This window comes from Panthera onca, chromosome A2, assembly GCF_046562875.1.
Source record: "Panthera onca isolate mPanOnc1 chromosome A2, mPanOnc1 haplotype 2, whole genome shotgun sequence".
Lineage (NCBI taxonomy): Eukaryota > Metazoa > Chordata > Mammalia > Carnivora > Felidae > Panthera > Panthera onca.
In genome coordinates this window covers 167533183-167555049 of record NC_138340.1, presented here as the reverse complement: position 1 = coordinate 167555049, position 21867 = coordinate 167533183, and the positions used below count along the sequence as shown (strand labels likewise).

At 53.8% G+C, this 21867-nt stretch overlaps 1 protein-coding gene across 4 annotated transcripts; it reads right to left on the bottom strand.

The window, feature by feature from the left end:
- Window positions 1–4009: 4009 nt before the first annotated feature.
- NOM1 (nucleolar protein with MIF4G domain 1) lies at window positions 4010–20671 on the bottom strand. 4 transcript variants are annotated; one of them, XM_078436980.2, is made up of 12 exons: window positions 19644–20671; window positions 17959–18086; window positions 16538–16733; window positions 14382–14705; window positions 12318–12428; window positions 11004–11171; window positions 10191–10312; window positions 9482–9614; window positions 8834–8965; window positions 6741–6850; window positions 6273–6465; window positions 4010–6080 (listed from the first exon to the last, which is right to left on the bottom strand). In XM_078436980.2, exons 1-11 carry the CDS (start codon window positions 20631–20633, stop codon window positions 6291–6293), a joined length of 2589 nt encoding a protein of 862 aa, XP_078293106.2. In that variant the 5' UTR covers window positions 20634–20671; the 3' UTR covers window positions 4010–6080; window positions 6273–6290. The 4 variants fall into 4 exon arrangements, with proteins under 4 accessions (XP_078293106.2, XP_078293107.2, XP_078293105.2 ...); XM_078436981.2 differs by having other exon boundaries at window positions 4010–5888; XM_078436979.2 differs by having other exon boundaries at window positions 4010–6465.
- Between the last annotated feature and the right edge of the window lie 1196 nt (window positions 20672–21867).

Here is a 21867-nt window from a genome sequence, read left to right as displayed (position 1 = left end):
GGAGGCTGCAGGACCATGCTCCTCGGACCCCACTCCCCAGCCTGATGACCTTGGCGGGTCTTGCACCGGCCACGGCCAGTAATGATGTGTTCAGATGCACAAGTCAGGGAATCGCTTGTTACTACGTCAGCAGACTAAAAACGGGTAGAGTTTCATCCTTGCAGGGAAAGGGGAGAGGACTGTACGAAGACTCGTGTTTTGTGCCTTTAAGTTTATTTTTATTTATTTAAGTAATCTCTACATTCAACGTGGGGCTTGAACTCCCAACCCCGAGATCAAGAGTCGCGTGCTCTACTGGCTGAGCCGGCCAGGGGCCCCACTGGGAAGACTCATTTCAAAATAAGAAAGCCAGCTGATAACGTAGGAGGAACGGCAGAATTAGAAGCTTACCATTTTGCAAGCCCGGTGGCCTTGACCTTAATGGAGCGATGGAACTTAGCACTGGCGGTCACAAGCAGCGGGCTGCCCCCAAAGGGTTTACCCCCGGCTCGCAGGCACATCCAGGATTCCGCGGAACACTTGGCCGGGCCTGTTCAAAAGCCCAGCGTCGGGGACTTTTTTAAGAAACAGAGAGGAGGGGAGAACCCCTCCTACCTTAAACGAGAAGTGACAAGGAGGAGTGTTCGGGCCTTGGCTGTGCTCCTGGGGTAGGAAACAACAGCTCTGGAAGATTCGCTTCAGCACCGGAGGCTCGAACACTGGCTGGAGTGTTGGGGAGTCTGGAGCTGCGGTAGCGTCCCTGCGCTCGGGGCGCTCACGGCACCGCGGCCGCTGGTGGAGGTACAGGCTGATGCTTTAGGTGTTGGGTGCCCTGATGTGTGTGTTTTCAAATGACGCCAGCACAACACGGGGTGAGTATAAACGCACGTGGACGTATATATAAAGAAGAGAAAGGGCAAAGACGGCAAACGTTAACTGGCAAACCCAACACACAAGTGGAAGAATTTGCCCTCTTTTTTGGAAACACTTGTGACAAAGCAGAACGAGGGGAGTGGTCCGCTACAAATGACTTTCTAGAGAGAAGAAAATGCCAAGCCCTGGCCTGGTTTTGTACCTCCTGCTGCCCACGAGGGGCGCTCTCGAGCGCAGGTGCAGGTGGCTACCTGGCTGGGCTGCAGGCTGGGGAGGGCCCTGCGGGAGCAGAGGGCGCGTGGGAGAAAGAGAGCACGTGGGGCGGGGGGGGGGGGCAAGCTTCGGGGGAAGGGGTGGGAAAGCGTTGCCTTGATAAGCCTCGAAGGTCAGTGGCCCATACATCCTTGTTTGGACACACTCAAGGTCAAAACCGCTCGGCCCCGGTGGCCCATGGGCACACACACGGCATTGTTTCCCGAGCCCGCTCAGCCCTCCCTGCTCCTGACTCCACCTCTGCACCCTTGGAGCACTGGACACTGGGCCCGATTTCCCTTTCATCATCTTATCGCGCAAACATAACTTTTCATCATTTATCCTGCTGTGCTCAAGATAAATGTCACCTTCTTGTGACCTCGACCTCACAGTGGCCAGCCCCCTCCCGCCAGCGTCCTCAGTGTGGCACAGGATACAAAACCTCACCGGTGGGAAAAAGGAAAGCAAAGATCTCTGCGCCTGGATGACTTTTCTGGGAAAACCCAAGTCCCCCCGACCTCTGGTGTCCCTGTCTGTCACGATGCACACGAGCACTACACATGCACCTGTTCGCGCGTCCTCAACCCTTCATGCTCGGGGATGTGTCAGGAGGGTCTCAGGGGGCTCTTGGCTGCCTGTGGTCTCTGCTCAGAGCGCCAGAATTCCGTGCTCGGGTCACCAGACTCCCTGCCACGGCTCCCGCCTCCAGGTGGCGTGTCTGAGCCCCTGACCCTGACCTCTGTGGGATCCAGGGCCCCAAAGGTCAAACCCCCCTCTCTCGCAAGTGTCTGTAGAAGGGCCCCCGCTGCTGCTGCCCTGACCCTGGTGCGGCACGCCCGGCTGGGCAGGTCACAGGAACCGGCCCCCTGGGCTGTGACCAGTACACCCCCCTGCCCGTCCAGAGCCCTGATTCGTCAAGGCCTTTGAAACCAGCTTCAGCGACTCAATCTTGCCAATAATCCTTCCATAGTTTGCTATCAGTGACCGAACCCCCACCTCCTCAGTGTGGACACAGGGACTCAGGATCAGGCCCCAAGCACACCTGTGGCACTGCTGCCGTGTCCTTGGCCAGGCCACAGCAGGGATCTGGGCTCAGGGACCCGTGCCTGGCGGCCCCGAGTGTCCCCAGAGTGCCCTTCTCAGCTGCTCCCTGTAGAAAGCGCTGGATCCCTGTCCCTCTGGGCATCGCTGGCTGCCCCCCCCCCCCCCCACAGGTCCAGAGCACTTCCGCTATCGGGCCATTGGGTCACACTTCAAGGTCCGGCACTCAGACTACAGCCCGAAGGGGGGCCCCGGGCAGGCCCCCCCGGAAGTGCTTCACGGAATCGACAATTCCGGTGTCCCTCAGGACCTCCTCAGAAGGGGCTTTGAGCAGACGCAGGTCAGAGACAGCACAGCCACACGAACAAACACATCCACGCACACAACACCGAGCGGGAGGCGGGCCACGGAGGGGGTGAGATCCGAGAGGAACCCCCCCTGCTGCTGGGTCCCACACCAGGTCGCGCCTGAAGCACACCACAGCCATCCCGTCGCTAGGACCCTGCGATAGGGATGCTATTTGTGCTCACGGGACTCGATGACAAGAGGCGTGCTCTGGGTCCAGGGACGGGGCAGCCGGACGAGGGACAAGGCCAAGGAAAGGACTGCAGAGGCCCCGCGGAGAGCTTGAGGGTCAGGCAGGTATCCTGTGACGCCCAGCATCTCAGCCTTCGGTGCAGGAAAGAGAAGCCACTCTTGCTATTTCCAGCGAGAGGTGTGCCGCGAGCGGACCGGACGCCGGCGGGAGCCCCGGAGGGCCGGCAGGGCACGTGGCGGGAAGCTCCTCTCGCTTGACCCGGAACCGGCCCAGCTGCTCGTGAACGTGACCCAGAGAACCCCAGACACCACGTGACTGCTGCCTCACCCAGGCGGTGGGGTGACTGTGGATGCAACGCTAGGTTAGCACGGTTCCCCCGCCCTGCTCACAGACCGGTCAGCTGGCCGGTGTGGACCCCAGCCGACATGGCCTCCATCAGCCCCAGCTGTCATCGGTAGGACAGACTGATGTCACGTTCTCCTGACGGGACGCGCGGAGAAGGGAACGAGAGTGTAGCTTGGGTCATCGGGGAACAGCAGAAAGGCCCACGCAGACGGCCGTCCTAGCCTCCCGTCGATGTTCACTCCGACTCTGGCAACTGGAAGGCGCTCACAGGAAATACAGAGTCGCTTAGCGAAACAGGACGTGACGATGCAGCTTTCTCTCAAGCGGTTCGGGAAAGGACCCTGGGCCTCGCTACCCGGCCAGCCACGCAGAGGAAGCACGAACCGCCCGCTCCCGTGTGGCAGGGTGGGAAGGGTGCTCAACTCTCTGGACTGTGCCCACTGCCACCCGGCCCACGTGCAGGCTCCGAGCACGGCTCACCGTGATCAGCGAGTGAACCGGGCCTCCCCGCCAGCCCCCCCGGGCTCCTCCTAACCCAGGCGCCAAGACCGAGGGAACCCACACACACGCCATCACTGTTTTACCCAGTAAGGCCTAATCAGTTTACAAAGGAGGCAAAGGTGATTTGTTAGCTTAATTTTGTGAAAAAAAAACACCAGGGTATTTTAGAACTTTGAAGGATGAGATCTGCATTATGAACGCCGTATCAAAATTCTGTTTTAAAACAATTTAAACCTTACGGAGCAGTTGCAAGAATGTAATAGTTGGTCTGTATAAACTTCACCCAGATCCACTAATGGTTAACATCTTGCCTCATTTGCCTTATCTCGGTCTTTGGGCTCAGAGGGAGGGAGACACATGTTTTTTTCAGGCGGAGTCTAAACCATATGCTAAGTAGATTTCGTAAAAATGGAAAGATAAGGTGCAGACCTTAGTATACCAACAGACCTCTTCTTTCAAAGTAAACCTTCACAAGCAGTCTAAATACAAAAAATATTTTTATTTACACATTTTAATACGTTAAAAAGTTTGTTCCTTATGTCTCTACTTTGAAGATGAAATCCTGTGCAGGCGCCTGGCCGACTCCGTGGGTGGAACAGGCAACCAACCCTTGATTGCGGGGTTGTGAGTTCAAGCCTCAGGCTGGATGTAGAGATCGTTTACAAAGAAAAAAAAAAAAAAAGAGACAAAACTCCCTAAAGACAGCTTCTTTTCATAAATTCCATCAATACAATAGCAGTTCTCAAACTGCATCACCAGAAGTCCAAGAATTCAGACACCCAGCACTGGCTGCATTCTTTTCAAAGGCAGATTGTTGTACTACATTTAAAAGACCTATACATTTAAAGCAAATTTGAATTCACAGCTTTTGGTCAAGATAAAATCATTTACTTAAAGCATACTGACACGTGACAACCCATATTTTGTTAAAAAAGGCGTTTATACTTAAAAAGGACAGATTTATGGATAATCTGCCATAGTACAAATTCAACAACTCAGACATCGGGGATTAAGTCATAAATATATTCCATGGAAAAGAGACATTCTTACTGTTTTAACAATAAAAGACAATATAAAAGTGGGATTCAACCTGCACAAGTTCATCTTTACGCAACATCAGCTTGGGCTCATCCACACCTCCGAGGTCTGGGGCGCGTGTCATGGATGAGGGGGGACCGTTCTGTTGCAGAGAAGCTTCTCTCAATCTTGGCAGCTGCCCCCACGGAGAATGGCCTCAGGTCAGTTACGGGCTCCTCGGGGAGGCAGGAGCGGGCACCGAACGCAGATCGACCGTGCGTTAAGCACACAGTTTAGTTCGACGGACACATTTCTCTTCGGAGCAAGACCTCTGGACGCGGGTCGCTGTGCGCAGACAGGTGGCGTGAGCGGAACAGACCTTGTCCAGCCTGGCCACCGCCCAGCAGACGTTCTGTGAAAAAGCCCCTCGGTAGAGTGGAGGCTCTCAGCGCGCTCCTAACACAGGCTTCTTTGTCCTGCAGGTTCAGAACCGGCTGCGAGACACGGGGCTGCGGGGCGGCTGCTGACTGTGGGGCTGACAAGCACGAGAGAGGCCAGAGCACCAAGTCTCCCGTGTTCCCTGCTCATCTCAAAACTGAAACCGTTAGTTTAGGCACGCGCACGGAGACACACAGAGACACGTGGGACTTCGCGCGGTGACTTCCAGACACGAACCGCTGTCGGGTCACGTGGAGACGCTGTGTGAAAGTCTGTGACAAAAGGGGGGTTTGTACAGGAGTGGCCTCGCTCGGCCGGTTTAGCCTCCCACGGGGACCACGCTGAAGGACAGCGCACTGCTGGGGTACGTGGGTTTATGGCACATAAAACACTAGTCTATACACACGTTTTGGTGACTTTTCAACAACTGAAGGTGACGTGTAAGTCAAGTTTGCAGCATTTGAGACAGTGGAGCAGATCCTAGGAGCTGGAGAAACGACAGACACTTGCCCTCCGAGGACACTCACTTCTTCAGAGGATTGGCTGGAGTTTGCCGTGTGAGCGGGGGTGTCTTTTCTGCAGAAATGTTCACTCATCACACAGCGTCCCTCCTAGAACCAGGCTCGAAAGCCACACCCCTTAGGTGTCCACTATCTGGTGACGTCAAGGCTGTTTAGCAAAGTGCTTTGCCATCTGGAGTTGATGAGTAGAAGTGACAGACACAAACAGGAAGAGCGTCCTTCACCACGTCACAATTTTAGGCAAGTGCTGGCGGGAAGCTCCACACACATCATCTCATGCAGATATTTGCAAGGCTTACGTCACCTGCTGCTTTTCCAAAACATCTGCATTCCCAACACTTGATACAGATATCAGGTACCACACTTAACTGATGGTTTTCGAACTTTTAACCAATGTGTAAAGAAGATAAAAACACGCATCAACTTCTTTGTAACTGCACCCCCTAGTGGCCTACTTTGTCTATTAAAAGAGACCATCACCCCCGTGCCTGCACACCCATACCCGACCCAGTCTCGCCGCTCGGAGAACAAGTCCGGGGTCTGTCTGTTCTTCCCTCCGTCTTCTCCCAACTCCACTGTATATACAGATACATGAAAATGGGTGAAAACGTAAGTACAATATAACCTTAAGTTAAAAAATTAGCTAAAATGCAGTATACTAAATACGACAGACCGTGGCATATCTCCACCAGGCTTTTTACACACGGTCAGTGGAGTAACGAGCCTTTTGGGTTTAAAAGGGACATTTCAGACAAATGACCACTCACTCGCCGTCCTCTGGCAGGCTACATCCTCAGGGAAGCCTGGCCTTGCAAACTCTTTGTGGAGAGGTCGGCCCTCTCTCTCAGCACGCTGGCTTCCTCCGCACTTGCGTGCGTCTGCACGCTCTTCACCAGGAAGTGACTGATGAAGAGTTTCAGACCTTCTCTCAACGTGCCCAGCTTCGGGCTGTCAGCCACTCTGGAAAGGAGTCGGAGAAACGTGTGTCAGCGATGAGCTGGCCGCTCCCAGACCACAGCTCCGGGATCTCCCGTCGGGAGACACAACCCAACTGCTTTTAAAGAACAGAACTCTCAGGTAAGAGCTTAACAACCTATTCTACATGTCAGAGGTTATTAGTTTGCCTCTGGCAGGTATCGTGTTCCCCAAATCTAACGTGTAAGATGTGAGCTGAAGGCTAAAACGGAAAATAATTTATTACGCAGTGTGTTGGAACAGAACAAGCTGGCACACACCTTGCAAAAATTGAAGCCAGGTCTTCAACTTCAGTTTCCATTAACAGCATATATAACACTTTTCGTAAAAAGTGGACTCTGGGTTTATCCAATTCGCTGAATTCAACTACCTAACAGGAGTCAGGACAGAGAGAAAAAACTGCATTTAGTCCATTTCTTTCAATGACGTCCAAACATAATTAGAGTAAAAAATTACCTGCCGCCTGTAAGTAACCTACTTCCAGTTTTATAAGACGAAGAGCTGTTAGCAAGGGTGGGGTCGCGGGCCTGTTACGTACTGAGGGCAGGAGCCTGCACGCCCTTGTCGAGTGCAACATGCCGCTGGGGGTTTATATGGGCGCAAAAGTTATGAATCAGGAATTCGAGAACTGAAGCATACTTATCTCCCTGCCTTAAAGAAACCACACCCAAATTAAAACCATACATACAAAGTTTAGGTCTGGGGAGAATCGCTCACATATACGTATACATACTCCCTGAGAAATAGACATAACTTTCGCTACACTTACACGACAGAAAACTGCGCAGAAGGAAATCAGAGAACAGAATTACAGGTATAAACGTGTATGAAACGTGAGTTTCAAACTCATGCTGACTTAACCACAAAGAACTGTAAAAGGATACTCAGCACGGGGACAGGACAGTACTGTTCACGTGCAGGACTCGGTACGTGAGATGACATTACGTGACACCCGCAGATACACAGGCCCAGTGAGAGTTCAACAGCACACCTGAGAACCGGAGAGGTCCCAGCGAACGGGGCTAGGGGAGGACCCCGGGACAAGCTTCAAGGACATCTCTAGGTTCCACTGAATCCAGGGAAACATCGTACCCTATTCCATTCTGAGCTCAAAACTCGAGCAAACCGAAAGCAAGGTCTATCCAGCAACGAGAAGGCACGTCCTCGCCACACTTCACAGTATTCCCATTTTCGGAATATGGTAGAAGGCTCCGTGCCTGGTTTTCAGTACGGTGGCCTAAACCTAATTCCACACCCGAAAGAGACACAGTCGACCTGCCTCGGTGCCCTGGTGTATGGACACGTAAGCACAACCAGGAAACCGCAGCGGCCGTCTGTCTGCGGGTCAGGGAGCAGGAGGCACGAGTCCAGGCCACGAACACCCTCTCTGGCCCTCAGGCTCCCTCACTGTCCACGTTTCTAGGATGCCCAGGCCCGGGAGCCACCTCAAACTCCACGTCCTCTCTCGGTTCCCCTGTCCACTCTAGACATCGGGGACCTGCACGTCACTGGCTCGGACGTGACCCGGAAGCAGGGCAGGGCTGGGGCGCCCTCCGCTTTAAGAGACGCCGTCTGTCCGTCGCAAAGGGAGAAGAAGCGGAAGCCCCGCACGGCAGCCCGCCAGCTCCCTGCCGCCCCGTCCTCCTCCTGACTCGACAGCAGCCAGTGCGGCTGTATCTTTAGGGCCTGTGTGGGAACCCAAACTCCAGACAAGATTCTCTGAGATGAGCAAAACCGTAACAGTGCCTTCCTCTACCGAGCGCACTCACACCGCGAGCGACTCCGGCTACTCCTCACAGCGCTATGGTGTTATAAACACACTTCTCAGGGCTGCCGGGGGCGGGGACTGAGTCGGGTGAACGTCCAACTCCTGATTTTAGCTCAGGTCTTGATCTCACAGTTTGTGACTCTGAGCTCCGCATCTGGCTCCGTGCTGCTGGTGTGGAACCTGCTTGGGATTCTCTCCCTCTCTTTCTGGCCCTCCCCTGCTCATGCTCTCTCTCCCCAGAATAAACATTAAAAAAAAAACGGAACAAACTGGGGCGCCTCGGTGGCTCAGCTGGTTAAGCACCCGACTCTTGATTTTGGCTCAGGTCATGATCTCACGGTTGTGGGACTGGGCCCTGCATTGGGCTCTGTGCTGACGGCGTGGAGCCTGCTTGGGATTCTCCATCTCTCTCTCTCCCTCTCTCTCTGCCCCTCCCCAGCTTGCACACATGTACTCTCAAAATAAATGAAACTAAACATGTTTCAGCTAAGTCAGAATCTAAGGAGACACATTTTCTTGAGGTACCAAACAAAAGCAATTGTTATTACTTTCACTGCTTTCAGCAATTCCGCACGTGATACAAACCTTTAAAATGGAAAGTGGAAGTGACTTTGTCTTCAACAAGTGGGCTACCAGGTGAACCAAATTAGAGACATTAGTGGCTGGCAAGTTTTCTAGGTCCCGGAATTTATCCCATATGCTGAACTGGAAAGTCATCTGATTGAGTGAAAAAAAAAAAAAAAGAACAAAGTCAAATGCAAGAAACTGTTAGTATAAGTCGCTAGAATGGACTCGAAGGCACTCTACCACTCATGTGTCTGCAGTATCTTACAAGGTGAGTCGGGACAAGCCAGGAGTGACACGCCCTCCTGTCCCACACATGGTTTGCACAGCGTTTTCCCTCAAATCGGCAGAAACGTTAGAAGGAGGAAAAAAGGCCAGTGCAGTGCAGCATCCAGGAGGCCCTCCCCAGAGACGTGGGCCGCCAGAGGCCCTCATCTGCGGCAGGAAAAGGCAGCACGGCAATCGTTTCCCCATCACTCTGCCTCAGCCATGTCCCCTGGCTCTGCCCCAGAGGGGCCTGGCCGTGGGACCGGTTCCCTGCATACCCTGTGGCCCCAGCTGGGCCCTGACTCAGGGCACTTGTGCCCACTGGGCTGAGCCACACAGAAGGTCCAGGTCCAGGAAGACAGAGCGGAGCAGAGGTTACGGGCGGCCTGCTGACGGAGTTACCTGGAACCTTCTCTCGTGTTCACAGAACTTGCCGGCCAGGAACGCATAGAAGGGGTTGTAGCTTTTCTCCTGAAGGCAGCAATCCATGAGAACGTGAACGATCTCCCTCTCCTGTTGGTCCTTGAGCCCAAGCCTGCGAACAGACACGGTGATGAGTAAGAAAGCGGAGAGGAGCGCAGCCTGCCGGGCAGTTTGGGTAAAGGAGAGCTGAGGAGAGGAGGCGCGAGTCACAGGACAGGTGCCACGGACAGGCCTGTCCTTGCACCCGGGAGTTCCATTCCGTGTGAAGCAAATAAAGGAAAGTTAACTCCTATCACGTCTCCTGAGAAGGGTTTTGTAAGGGTTCACAGACACTTGAAGAGTCTTACCACAACCAATTATAGAAACTACACCAGGATGTTTTTAATTTAGAAAAAAATCAGAAAGACAACCTCGATAGGAAGATTCTAAGCGATTTACGACAACCAACAGTCACTGAGAATAATCAGTCACCCGACACTTTTAATCAAAATATATCGGACATGTTCCACTCTGGAACCACTGGCGGCCAGCGACCCCTGGAGCCAGGCAGGGGAGGAACGGGACGGCCCGGCTGCCCCGAGCGCATCTGTTCTGACCCCTCAACCCCGTGACGTAGACCTCAAGTGTGCGGCTTCCTTCCACAGCATCTCAGCAAACCGTACGTCCAAGTGTCCACACACACACTCACTTCAGAAGCTTTTCAAACGCGTCCAAAAAATCTTCACTTGTCATTATTGTGCAGAATATGTTTCTCCTGACATCGGTGTTCATTCTCTGCTTCCTGGCGAGTTCCAGTATCTTCCCGCTCACCTGAAAGAGGGGTAATTGAGACACAGACCACACATGTTTTAAGCAAAAGCGAATTTCATTCACTGTCTTTACTAAGTTTCTAAAAGATAACATGTACATCTTTGTGACTTTACAGAGGATTAACTGTGAGTTATACGTAAGTATGTATGTGTGAGTGCCAAATCTTTATCCCTGGGTGAGCCCCACAAAGAGAGAACGGCAGCAGGAGACATAGAGGGCCACAGGAGGAGAAAAACTGCCTGATTTGGGGGACTTCTCAGAGCACCCCCATCTGTCAGTCTAGACAATAACGACATAAATTAGACAGAAGTGGCCGCAGCCAGAAGAGCCAGGACAATGAAGGAGGACATGGGATCCTGGGACAAAAAAGGGTGTTAGGGGAAAGTGAAGGAAATCTGAGTAACACGTGAACTTTAGTTAATGATAAAATACAAAGAAAATGGAGATTTCCGACCCTCTGAAATGCAAGCTTAACGGACCGGTAGCCACCTCTCCCGGGAAACCCCTGCCTGCATCTCAAGTCTGGTATCTGCAACGTGAACGTTCGGCCTTTGTGCTTCCCTCATTCAACTTTTGAGTCCTTAACGTAACGTATTCAGGGACTTGAGAAACAACAGAAACGGAGTTAAATTCTATCAGCAAACGGTAACAGTTTCTGTAAGGTTTCTGAACGAACCCAGGGGTCTCGTACCGTCCCCGTGGGCCGCTTCTCTGTGACCTTCTGCTGGCTGTTGTCAATCATAGGGGCCCCGCTCCACGCGGACCCCACAATCCACCAGCGCCCGGTCTGCTCTGCGTTCAGGACGCCGTCCCAGGAGACGCGGAGCTGGGTTTCCGTGCCTGAGCCGGTGCCGCGCACCTGAGTGAAGAGAAGGTGAAACACTTCAGCTGGTTCACAGTCTGTACTTCCATCACCCTTGGCTTTTCCTGTTGTTGATAAGGGGATTTCTGATTTGTATTGTTTTTTTTATGTTTGTCTATTTCTGATAGAGATAGTGTGAGCGGGGGAGGGACAGAGAGAAAGGGAGACACAGGATCCAAAGCAGGCTCCAGGCTCCGAGCTGTCAGCACAGAGCCCGACGCGGGGCTCGAACTCACAGACCGCGAGATCATGACCTGAGCCGAAGTCAGACAGTTAACCGACTGAGCCACCCAGGCGCCCAATTCTCTCTCTTTTTTTTTTAATGTTTGTTTATTCTTGGCGGGGGGGGGGGAGAGACAGGCAGAGAGAGAGGGAGACACAGATTCTGAAACGGGCTCCAGGCTCTGAGCTGTCAGCAGTGAGCCTGACATGGGGCTCAAACTCAGGGACCGTGAGATCGTGACCTGAACCGAAGTCAGACGTTCAACTGACTAAGCCACCAGGTGCCCCTGGTTCGTGAATATTGTGATGGGTCACCGACCAATAGGATAGTTGACCAGTCTGGAATGATGCCAAAGTGAGACGTGAACTCTCACACTGCCCTGTTTGGAGAGTTATCACGCCAGGAAGACGCTCGCACTCAGGTCCCAAGGACAGCTGCACGGAGCTGGCGGTGAGAACCGCTCTGTGCCTAGGGTCTGCAAGTCAGTGATTCTGGACCTGCCCAGAGTTGGGGCCGAAGCACCCCCTGGCTGGGGGGGGGAGGTCAGTGGGTCTCAGCTGTGGCCCCACGTCTGGAAAACTTAGGGAGCTTCAACAGCCAACTCCCACCCCCATGGTGTGACCTCACTGGTCTGGGTGGGACCGTGGCCCGAGCCCTCTTTCAAAGCGATCGGAGAATTCTATCGCGCAGCCGAGTCGAGCACCACAGGCTAAGTGTCTGGGACGCTGAAGTCACAGGGACGCCTCGGCACACAGACCACTCAGAGGGTCTCACCACAGAAACACGAAGCTTCCTTCCAGGATCCTGAACTCTTACTAACCGGATGTGGCACCTAAACAGCCCCAACTACCGCCCAGGTTCCACGAGGAGTTCAGGCAGGCACAGGAGCTCTGAACAAGCAAGAAGTCAAAGGGCCTCACCAGAGCTCGTTGTAATTTCCTCAGCTTCTCCACAGGCTCAGGATCGTAGCCGGGGATCTTGCGCAGGTCATTGTTCTTCAGCGCCAGCATGGTCTCCAGCATAAACCGAACCTTTAAGGAAAAAAACGAAAACAATAGCGTCGTTTCGTACAGTGCAAACCCGAGATGGAAAGTACTAACCCAGCCGTGCACACCGCGGACGGTGAACCAGCCTGGTCCTCGGGTAGACGGTCTCCACTAACCTGACCCTCCTGCTCAGGACTACAAGTTTTTTTCTTGTTGTTTTCCTTTTTTTTTTTTAAATGTTTATTTTTGAAGGAGAGAGAAAGAGAGCGCGCGCAAAACGGCGGGGGGGAGGAGAAGAGAGAGAAGGAGACACAGAATCTAAGGCAGGCTCCAGGCTCTGAGCTGTTAGCACAGAGCCCAACATGGGGCTCGAACCCACCAACCGTGAGATCATGACCCAAGGCAAAGTCAGACGCTTAACCGACTGAGCCACCCAGGCGTCCCAGGACTATGTGTTTTAATACCCGATGTCCTCTGGGACCCGACCACCCCCCTAAGGTCTCACGTTCTCTCCTCCACCCCCACCGCCTCTGACCTGCCCCCTGCACCTCCCAACCCCACAGTCTTAGCTATTCTCTCTCCATTACATTTTAACGTCTTCCCCATTCCTGGTCTTTTTCTTTTTCTAACTTTTAAATCGGAAATGTCATAATTAGAGAAAAGTTGCAAGAGTAAAAAAGTTTCTCACGTAACTTTCTCTGAGATTTCCCCCGATACTACCTTTTGATTGAGAGAGTAACTCACACACCATAAAACTCATCCCCATAAAACCGTATGAGCACATTCAGGGGAGTGCAGCTATCCTGATCAATTTCAGGACATATTTATCACCCCCAGAAAGAAGCTCCAAACCCATATGAGCACTCCCCATCCCCCGCCAGCCCCAGGCCCCAGAGCCTACTTCCCGCCTGCAGCGACTTTTGTCTTAAACTTGACCTCTGAGCGTTCAACCCAGGGACAAGCGCTTCCTGGGGACACTGGGACCCGGCCGATGAGATTCCTCACGCTCCTCCCCCAACAGCCCCGCTGGATGCTGGTCGTCTGAAACCATCAGGCTCTGTCTGCTGCCCAGCAGATGCCAGCACCTCTTCGTAGCTGACCCAGCACTTTCATTCAGGACTCCCAAAGTGGGCCAGCCTTCCCTCCTGCGCCTGTCTCCTCTCCTACTGTCCTGCTGTCCACTGGCGGTGACCCCGGCCCTTCCTTTCCTTCACACTCGCCTTCCCCCTCCAACCCACTTCTAACCCCTAAACCCACATCTGCTGTGACCGTGCTGCCGCTCCCCACCGGACCCTGCAGTGGTGTCTCCCTGCCCTGACCACCTCCCCCTTTTCTTTACATTTTGTTATTTTTGAGAGACCGAGCACAAGCAGGGGAGGGGCAGAGAGAGAGGAAGACACAGAATCTGAAGCAGACGCCAGGCTGAGGTGTCAGCACAGAGCCCGACACGGGGCTCAAGCTCACAGACCAGCAGATTGTGACCTCAGCCGAAGTCGGACGCTCAACCGACTGAGCCCCCCAGGCGCCCCACCTCCCCCTTTTCTACGGGGTAGTGAAAGCGGCATTAGCACACTCGGAACCCTTCAGGTGCCTCTAGGATAAAATCCCAAGTCCCTGAAAGGTTTACAAGCCTCCCGAGGCCAGCCTCAGCCCTTTCCTCCTGCCCCGCCCTCAGGAATGCTCCCCTCGATCCCTTCTCTCTACCCAAGTCCACAAGGGCTGACACCTGAGCCCCAGCCACATGGCCTTCCTCAGGAAACGTTTTCTCAGTGGGTAAATGTTAAATAAGCCGATTCTGAAATTCACAAAATACCTGAGTTCTTACCAGGAAAAAAGTCCATTCACCTACTGAAGATAAACCACAAAACCCGACGGGGCAGAAGACAACGGGGATTGCGAAGAAATTAAAAGCAATTTTACCCAAAATACTTGATTTTAAACTCTGGTCAGTGTGAGCAGTTAGGCACTTAGGAAGCAGGCCAGGTGACGCACTCGTACCCTCGTCTGGTCCCGGAACTTGCCACCTGCCTCGCTGGCTTTGGCCTGGGCCTCCAGGATTAGTTCCTTAAGCGACAAAGCATCATCTTTTCTCAATGAAAAGCCCACGTTTTTCAGCATTAACAGGATCAGTTCAATATCTTTTTCTGTGAAAGTTCCAATAAGTTTTTTCAAAATGTCAAAGACAAGGAGAGACTGCACCACGTGGAAGTTATACAAGTGGGCGATGACAGTGAACAGGTTCTCACACTCTCTGTCTTCGCCTCCGTTCTTGTAGATGGTGTCAAACCTCCTCACCACGGCCTCCAAAAAGTGAGCACCGACCTGGACAAGGCAGAAAAAATATCACTGCAAACATGCAAAAATCAATGTTGGCAAGCTCTTCCCAGGGATCCTTCCTCTTGCAACGAACTTAAACGTCTAGTGCTTTTTAAATTAACACAGAAAATATACAGCTACTAAGTTACAGACTCTAATGCAGCTTGAGCTCGGCTCCAGCTAAGGCTGGAGGGGGCAAGAGAAGCAGGGACACAGAGCCCGTGGGGAGGTGTGTCCACACAGCAGCCGAGGGAGGACAGCCTGGGACGGTGACGGTGACCCCGAAGGGCACCCCGTGGTGAATGCTACATCACGTTCAAATATAACCCAAGACAGAAAATAGAATTCTGCAGACATCAAGAAAAACTCAGGCATAAAACATATTTAAGTATGTCTTCAATCACACGAACAGAATAATACCAACGTTTGTCAAAATTTTAGATTCCAGTTAGTATCTTCAGAATAAAATATAACTTTACTATAATGAGTAACATTCATGTGACTAAAGTTACTTAAGAATATGCCTTAATTCTGACTTAGAGATGTAAAAAAAATTTTTTTAATGTTTATTTATTTTTGAGAGAGCAAGAGCAGGGGAGGGCCAGAGAGAGAGGGAGACATAGATTCCGAAGCAGGCTCCAGGCTCCGAGCTGTCCACACAGAGCCCGATGTGAGGCTCGAACTCATGAACCATAAGATCACGACTTCGGATGCTCAACCGACTGAGCCACCCAGGCGCTCCTGATTTGGAGATTTTAAAGCAAATCTGCACAGGCCTGACTTTTATTTTCAGTAACTGGCAGCAGGGGGTCTGTGACAGACTCTTCTCCCACGAATTCCTGCGAGGAGGTCCTTCTCAAGAACTGAAAGAAAAGCTAACGGCCCCAGTCCGGACAGCTGGTCAACCTCTGGCAGAAGCGGACACTGTCCACTAAGCCTCGTGACGACTCCCCGGGGACGAGCCATTCCAGGTGTCCTCCATACCGTGCGTGGGGGTCTCAATGACACGTGGGACCCATCGCCTCATGTCGTCCGACCCAGGGGGTCCTACATGCTGTGGCTGCTCGGGGTCTACGGCTGTTACCGCAACTCCACTTACCGTCTGCGTTAAATCCTTCCGGTTACGAAGGGCACCGGTGTGACCCCGGGAGGCCTGGGGCACACTAGAAAAGCCCCGGGGGCACCGCGTCGCGGCACACACAGGGCACTCGGGAGTGGCGTCCAGGGAGTCCAGCACACTTCACCGTGAAGAGAAGGGACTCACGGCGTCTTATGTGAGGACGGCCCTTACAACACAAACGATTACTTCTGGTAGGTGATTCTCTAAGTAGGTGGGAAACGGAATGCTGCCTGGGAAGGTTGTGGCTTTACCATAGGGGGTGACCCAAGAGGACTTCTCAGAACGGGAGCGGTCACCGCACGGCCTCCCTGAGGCTAAGGCAGAGGGCCAGGGGCAAGGACGCGCCTGCGGGCTGCCCGCAGGTGGCCCCGGGGGCTCCGAGCCTGGCCCCGTCCCGTGTCTCCTCACGTCATCAAACCCGCCGTCACTCCCAGTCTGGTGGCCTCGCGCCCAGTACGAACACCTGAGCAGATAGACCACACGGACCGCCGTGCTCCGAGCTTCTGGGGCAAGTCTCTGTTAGAGCGGGGAGCACGATGGAGGCAAGTCCGAGACGCCAGGCCCGAGCAAACTAACGGCGACGGGGGCCATCAGAACGGACCCGACACGAAACCAAGTATTTGGGAACGCGGTTCGGACGACGCAGTGGCGACAAAGCAGCACCTGCCTTCCGGAGCCGCCTGCGGACACGGCCATCACGCAGGGAGAGGGACCCTACCTCCACGCCGACCGTGTGGTGAAGGACGCTGAGCAGGAGCACGTGCTCCATCACCAGCCTGCCTGGCATGGCCGCGCCCGGGGCACAGGCGCTCAGGAGGACGGCCGTCAGAGTGTCGTTCATGTCCTTCCTGCTGTGGGCCATGTACAGTTCCTCCAGCTGCCCGCTTATGGAGGCCACGCTCGGCTCGCTCAACCTGCAGGCAGTTGTGAAGGCAGAGCGGCAATGACGCTTCTCGTCAGGAATTACTTTCTAGGTCCATTTAAACAAATTAGAGTCATCAGTACCACTCCACACCCTATCCACGTGCCCGTGTGACCCACAAACAGCTTTTGGGTGGCCCCGGTAACGCGTGTATCCGTACACGGCACACGATCCTCTGGGAGCCCGCAATGACCTAACCACTGTCTTCCTGCCTGCAGGAAGCATACAAGGGACTCGAAGACCCCGGACACTATGCTGAGGGAGCTTCACTGCTGCCCTGATCCAGCGTCCCGGGCACAGGCAGGGAGCTGTCCTTACTTAGCACGTGGGGACGCACTGTTGGGAAGAAGTCCGTTTCCACCTTGGGCCAGAGACCAGCGTAACGATTTCCGCTCCTACACTGAGGAAAGGCTGCTCTGTGTCCTGGGCAGAGGGGAGGGCTGGACAGGTACATGAAGATCATGCACCATTCCTGTGCTGCCCCCCGAGCGTTAAAATGGCACGTATGGTGGAATTCCAGAATTACCATGGAAACCGTGTTTTGTTTTTTTTCATTAAAAACAAAGCAATGAGGGCTCCTGGGTGGCTTAGTCTGTTAAGTGTCCAACCCTTGAGTTCGGGTCAGGTCACGATCTCATGACAGCATGGAGCCTGCTTGGGATTCTGTGTCTCCCTCTCTCTCTGCCCCTCCCCTGCTCAATCTTTCCCTCTCTCTCAAAATAAACTAAGAAACTTAAAAACAAAATAAAACAAAGCAGTGAGTGCAGAGGGAGGACTGGGTGTGACCACAAAGGCTAGCACGAGAGCTGCGGGGTGCCGGGAGGGTCCCGCCTTCACTGTGGGCAGGACCTGGAGCTCCCTGTGTGAGACCCGGCAGAGAACACACACACTCTCCGCCACGAGTAACGAGCAAGGGGACTGAAGCCCGCATTCCGGACCAGGAGTGCCGGGGCAGGGGGAGGCCCAGTCCTGCCAGGCCCGGTCCTGGGACTTCTCAGAACCACCATGTGGCTTTCAGAGTCTGAAGGGTTCAAAGTACCAAACAGAAAAGGCGGACATCCTGCTTTCCAAGGCACAGATCTGGCTGCACTAAGACAGGAACCGAGAGGGGCTGTTGTGGTCGATCAGCTTACGGGTTGTTGCTGGGAAAGTTCCTACATCCTCAGAACACAGACGATCTCTTTTCATGTCACAGGGTGCCAGTGTTGCCAGGTTACCTGTTGATGAGACCTTGGACGTGTCTCTTCAGTCTTTCCAGTCCCTCCTTTTTCTGACCACTCACTGTCTCCTCAGCAGGCCTCACGTGAGGTGGGACGTACTTCCCATCATTTTCGCAAACACTCTGCTTGAAAAGACAGAAGTAAATGACAAAAACTTTACATCGAACAAGTTCCACCTTTCCGTCTTCTATGCTCACGTTTACATATTACAGTCCCACGGAGCGGCAGGGGCTGACCCACTGACCACTGCTGCTTAATCACCATCAGTAACGTACTGCATGCCGTGGGGAGCCCTGAGCCCCCCACTCCCCAGCCTGGTGGTGTCGCCACTGACGTTAAGTGTCGGCACATCTCGTCCCCTTGTTTTTCCCTGTGACTCTTCAGAACCGGCCGTGACCCTCCGGCATCTGCCCGCCAGAGCTCCACAGTCTACATACACCTGCTTGGGCTTAATTTATGGTCCGCACAGCAGGATACAAACACCGAAATTAAATGCACCACCGGTTTTGGAGGGAGACTGTTCTAAAGGAACTTCAAAAAGAAAAGAACTTCAAACTTGTTCAAAACTACTGTCTAAGTGTACAAGACCAAATCAAAATCAATCCATTGCTCACTATTTCCTAGATTCTCAACTGGGAAGGTTACAGATCATCACCATTGACCAACACTCTCTGGGTACCTACGTGAGGGCTTTAGGGGACAAACATTTGTAAGGCATGATTCCTGCAGTCAGGGAGCTCAAACTTAGTTGGAGAAAACACATTTATGTACACAGAAACTGTTACTCTTGAGACACCCGTCGGTTCACAGTGTGTCAATTATACCTCAACAGGCTGTGAAAGAACAGTTAGGGACAGTCCAAAAACCAAGTCCTGACAGAGGAAACGACAGCAGTTAAAGACTGCTCACAGAGCGCCAGGTGCTAAGGTTCCGGGGACAGACACGAGAGAGAGTGTTAGCTCCTACACTTAAGATGGGGAAAGACGCCCAGGGAAGTCTGCGTGGACAGACAGACACGTTGGGAAGATGAAGACAGGCCCTGCAGGCAGGAGGGAGAAATGCATTCGGTTAGGCACAGAACGCTGTGACAGCGACACGTGGGAAGAGTGCAGGCACTCCACTCGTATGCTTGCCTTCAAGGTGCACGCGGAGGTGCCCCCCTCCCCCAAGGCAACTGCCGGGTGCTGGGTTCCGAACTTGATCTTCAACATAGGACTTTGTGGAAGGGGGTGCTGTAGATCAGCTTTATGTTTTAAAGATTCACTCTGGAAGCAGCGGGACAGGAAAAGGACTAGGGAGGGCAGAGGTGAGTCAGGGATGCTAGAGACATCCCCCCCCCCCCACCCCGCCCCGCCAAAACGTCGGAGGCCCACTGGGAACAGAGCACAGGGGGAGGGAACTCAAAGTCAGGTTCAGAGACTGAGGCAGTAAGCTGAAGATATCATCTTAGGACGACCAGTGGGAATGGCCATTAAGCTTCTGATATAAAAAGTCTCCAGAAAAGTTTTCTCCCTTAAACTCTTCATTATGGAAATTAAAAAACATAATAGACATAATAATCCGATTTACCCACACTTGGCTCAGCAACTACCAATAGATCAATATGTCACTTCTGTCCCACTCTGGCCACCACGCGTTATTTCGGGGAAAATTCCGGAGAATTTAGGTTGTCCACACGATACCTGATCTGTTGCGTCTGTGCCCGCGTCCTCAGAGGAATTTTCACTCGTTTCTTCTGCAAAACGGACTCTCTTTTTGTCCCTTTTCCACTTCGCTCTCCCCTCTGCCGCTTTTTTTGGCTTAATGTCTTCCACGTCGTCCTGCTCACTGTGCGCTCCCGCTTCCACCTTGTTCTTTTCTTCTTCTTCCTCCTCCTCCTCCTCCCCCTCCTCCTCCCTTTCGTCCTCGGTGTCGCTCTCTAAGTCACTTTCGGGGACAGTCTGTCCGACATCCTCCTCCTCCTCCTCACTACTGCCTTCGTACGAGCCGCCAGTTCTTCCAGACCCCAGGGCTCCCAGGATGTAGTCGAGCCCATCGCGAGCAAAGCTAAGCGGCACGGAGCCACCGTCGCCCTTCCTTCTGCGCTTGTTCAAGCCGAGGCACCGCTCCAGCTTCCGGATCTCCCGGTCCTCCTCCTCGTTGGCTGCCAGAAGGGCCCGTTTCCGGGCGGCGGCGGCTGTGGCGGGTCTGGTGCTCCCGGGAAGACCCCTGGTCTCGGGGCGAGCCCGGGCGCCCTTGGCCGGGGGAGGTCGCGGCTCGTCCGGGGGCGCCGGGACCCGACGAGGGGACCGCCGGCCGCCCTCCCCCTCCGCCCCCTCCGCCCGAAGGCCGCTCGTTCCCCCGGCTCCGCCGCCGCCTGGGCCCGGGCCCTGCGCCGGGCCCGCAGTCCTCTGCAGCCGGCGCGCCTTCTTCAGGTGCCGCTTCTCCTTCCTCAGCTCCCTGCGGCTTTTCCTCCCGCCCCGGCGCAAGCGCCCCTCCGCCCGGGACCCGGCCGGGCCGCCGGGGGTCTCACCCTCGGAGGTCGCCTGCACGAACTCCTCCACCGCTAGCTTCAGCCGCTTCAGGGCCCCCTCCGTGCCGCCCCCCGGCCGGCGGCGCCCCCCGCGTCCGTGCTGCCCGCGCCCCCTTCGCCCACGCCGGCCCGTCACGCCCGCACTTGCGGACGCCGCCATTTTCCTGGATGCTCCTACTCCAACTTCCGGCCGGGGCGGGACTTCCGGGCAGAGCAGGCACTGAGCCGGACGGGGCGGTGTCCCCTGCTGGCGGGAGGGCGGCAGCGCAGGGAACGTCGCTTGCTCGGCAAATGCTGGAAAATCTGTGTGCTGAGCACGCAAGTACATTCTCATTTAATGAATGAAACCCTACGGCCTATGTCACAGGAGTTAAGTGTGGTTGTCTGGATGGCGCGACTCTTCAGACGTGCTTGCCTTTCATAGATCCGTAGGGAAAATGTTAATGTCGTTTCCGGTGGGCATTTTACAGGGGAAACGTATCCAAGCTTATGATTCTGACACTCGCTTATTTCACTCAAGCTCAGGACTCCCATCCCTCCACTACAGTGGAATGGCTCACCTCCGTATTTATTAGGGTTGCCTGGTATTTCATGGGGCGATGTTCCATTATTTCTCTCTCAATAGCGGTGTCCTGGGATGAAAGTATTCGTGTCTACCAGAGACTGGGAAGGTGAGCTTATTTGGAAATAGGGTCTTTGCAGCTGTGATCAAGAGGAGGTTACGCCTGAAACTAATATAGCACTGATTGGTAGTCATACTTCAGCCGAAGGAAAGGTAAGAGGAGGTCTTCCCGGATTTCCCAGCTGGTTCTGGGCTCACACACAGGGAGAGGGCCATGAGCTCCTCCTGGCCGGCCACCGCCAGCAGCTGGGAGAGGTCTGGAACAGATTCTCTCTGGGAGCCCAGAAGGAAGTAACCCCACCCACACCACCATTTCCGACTTCCAGCTTTAGGAATGAGCCTATCTGTTTCTGTTGTTTTCAGCTGCCCAGTTTGTGGTACTTTGTTACTAGGTGGTTTATAGTAGGGAACAGTGCAGTAGAGGGGAAGAACAGTACTCATGGCTTAAAGGTGAAGAGAAAAAAACTTCAGGAAGGACCAGGGACAAGCAAATAAAAGTTCAAAACTCAGAGTGTTCAACAGCCGGGGCTCCGGGGCTTGGGTTCAGATCCTGACCTCACGCTTCCTAGCTACGTGACCTTGCTCAGCCTCACTGAGCTCAGCTTCTCTGAGTGAGTCTCAGTTTCTCTATCTGCAGAATGGGATGATGATCATGCCTATCCCATGGGGCTATTATAAAAATAATGAGGTTTAAGCAAACACCTGCTTTCTTTGGTTTTGTAGCAGAATGTATGCTGTTCCTCTCTTGTTCTCCCTCAGTGGCCCTGCCGGG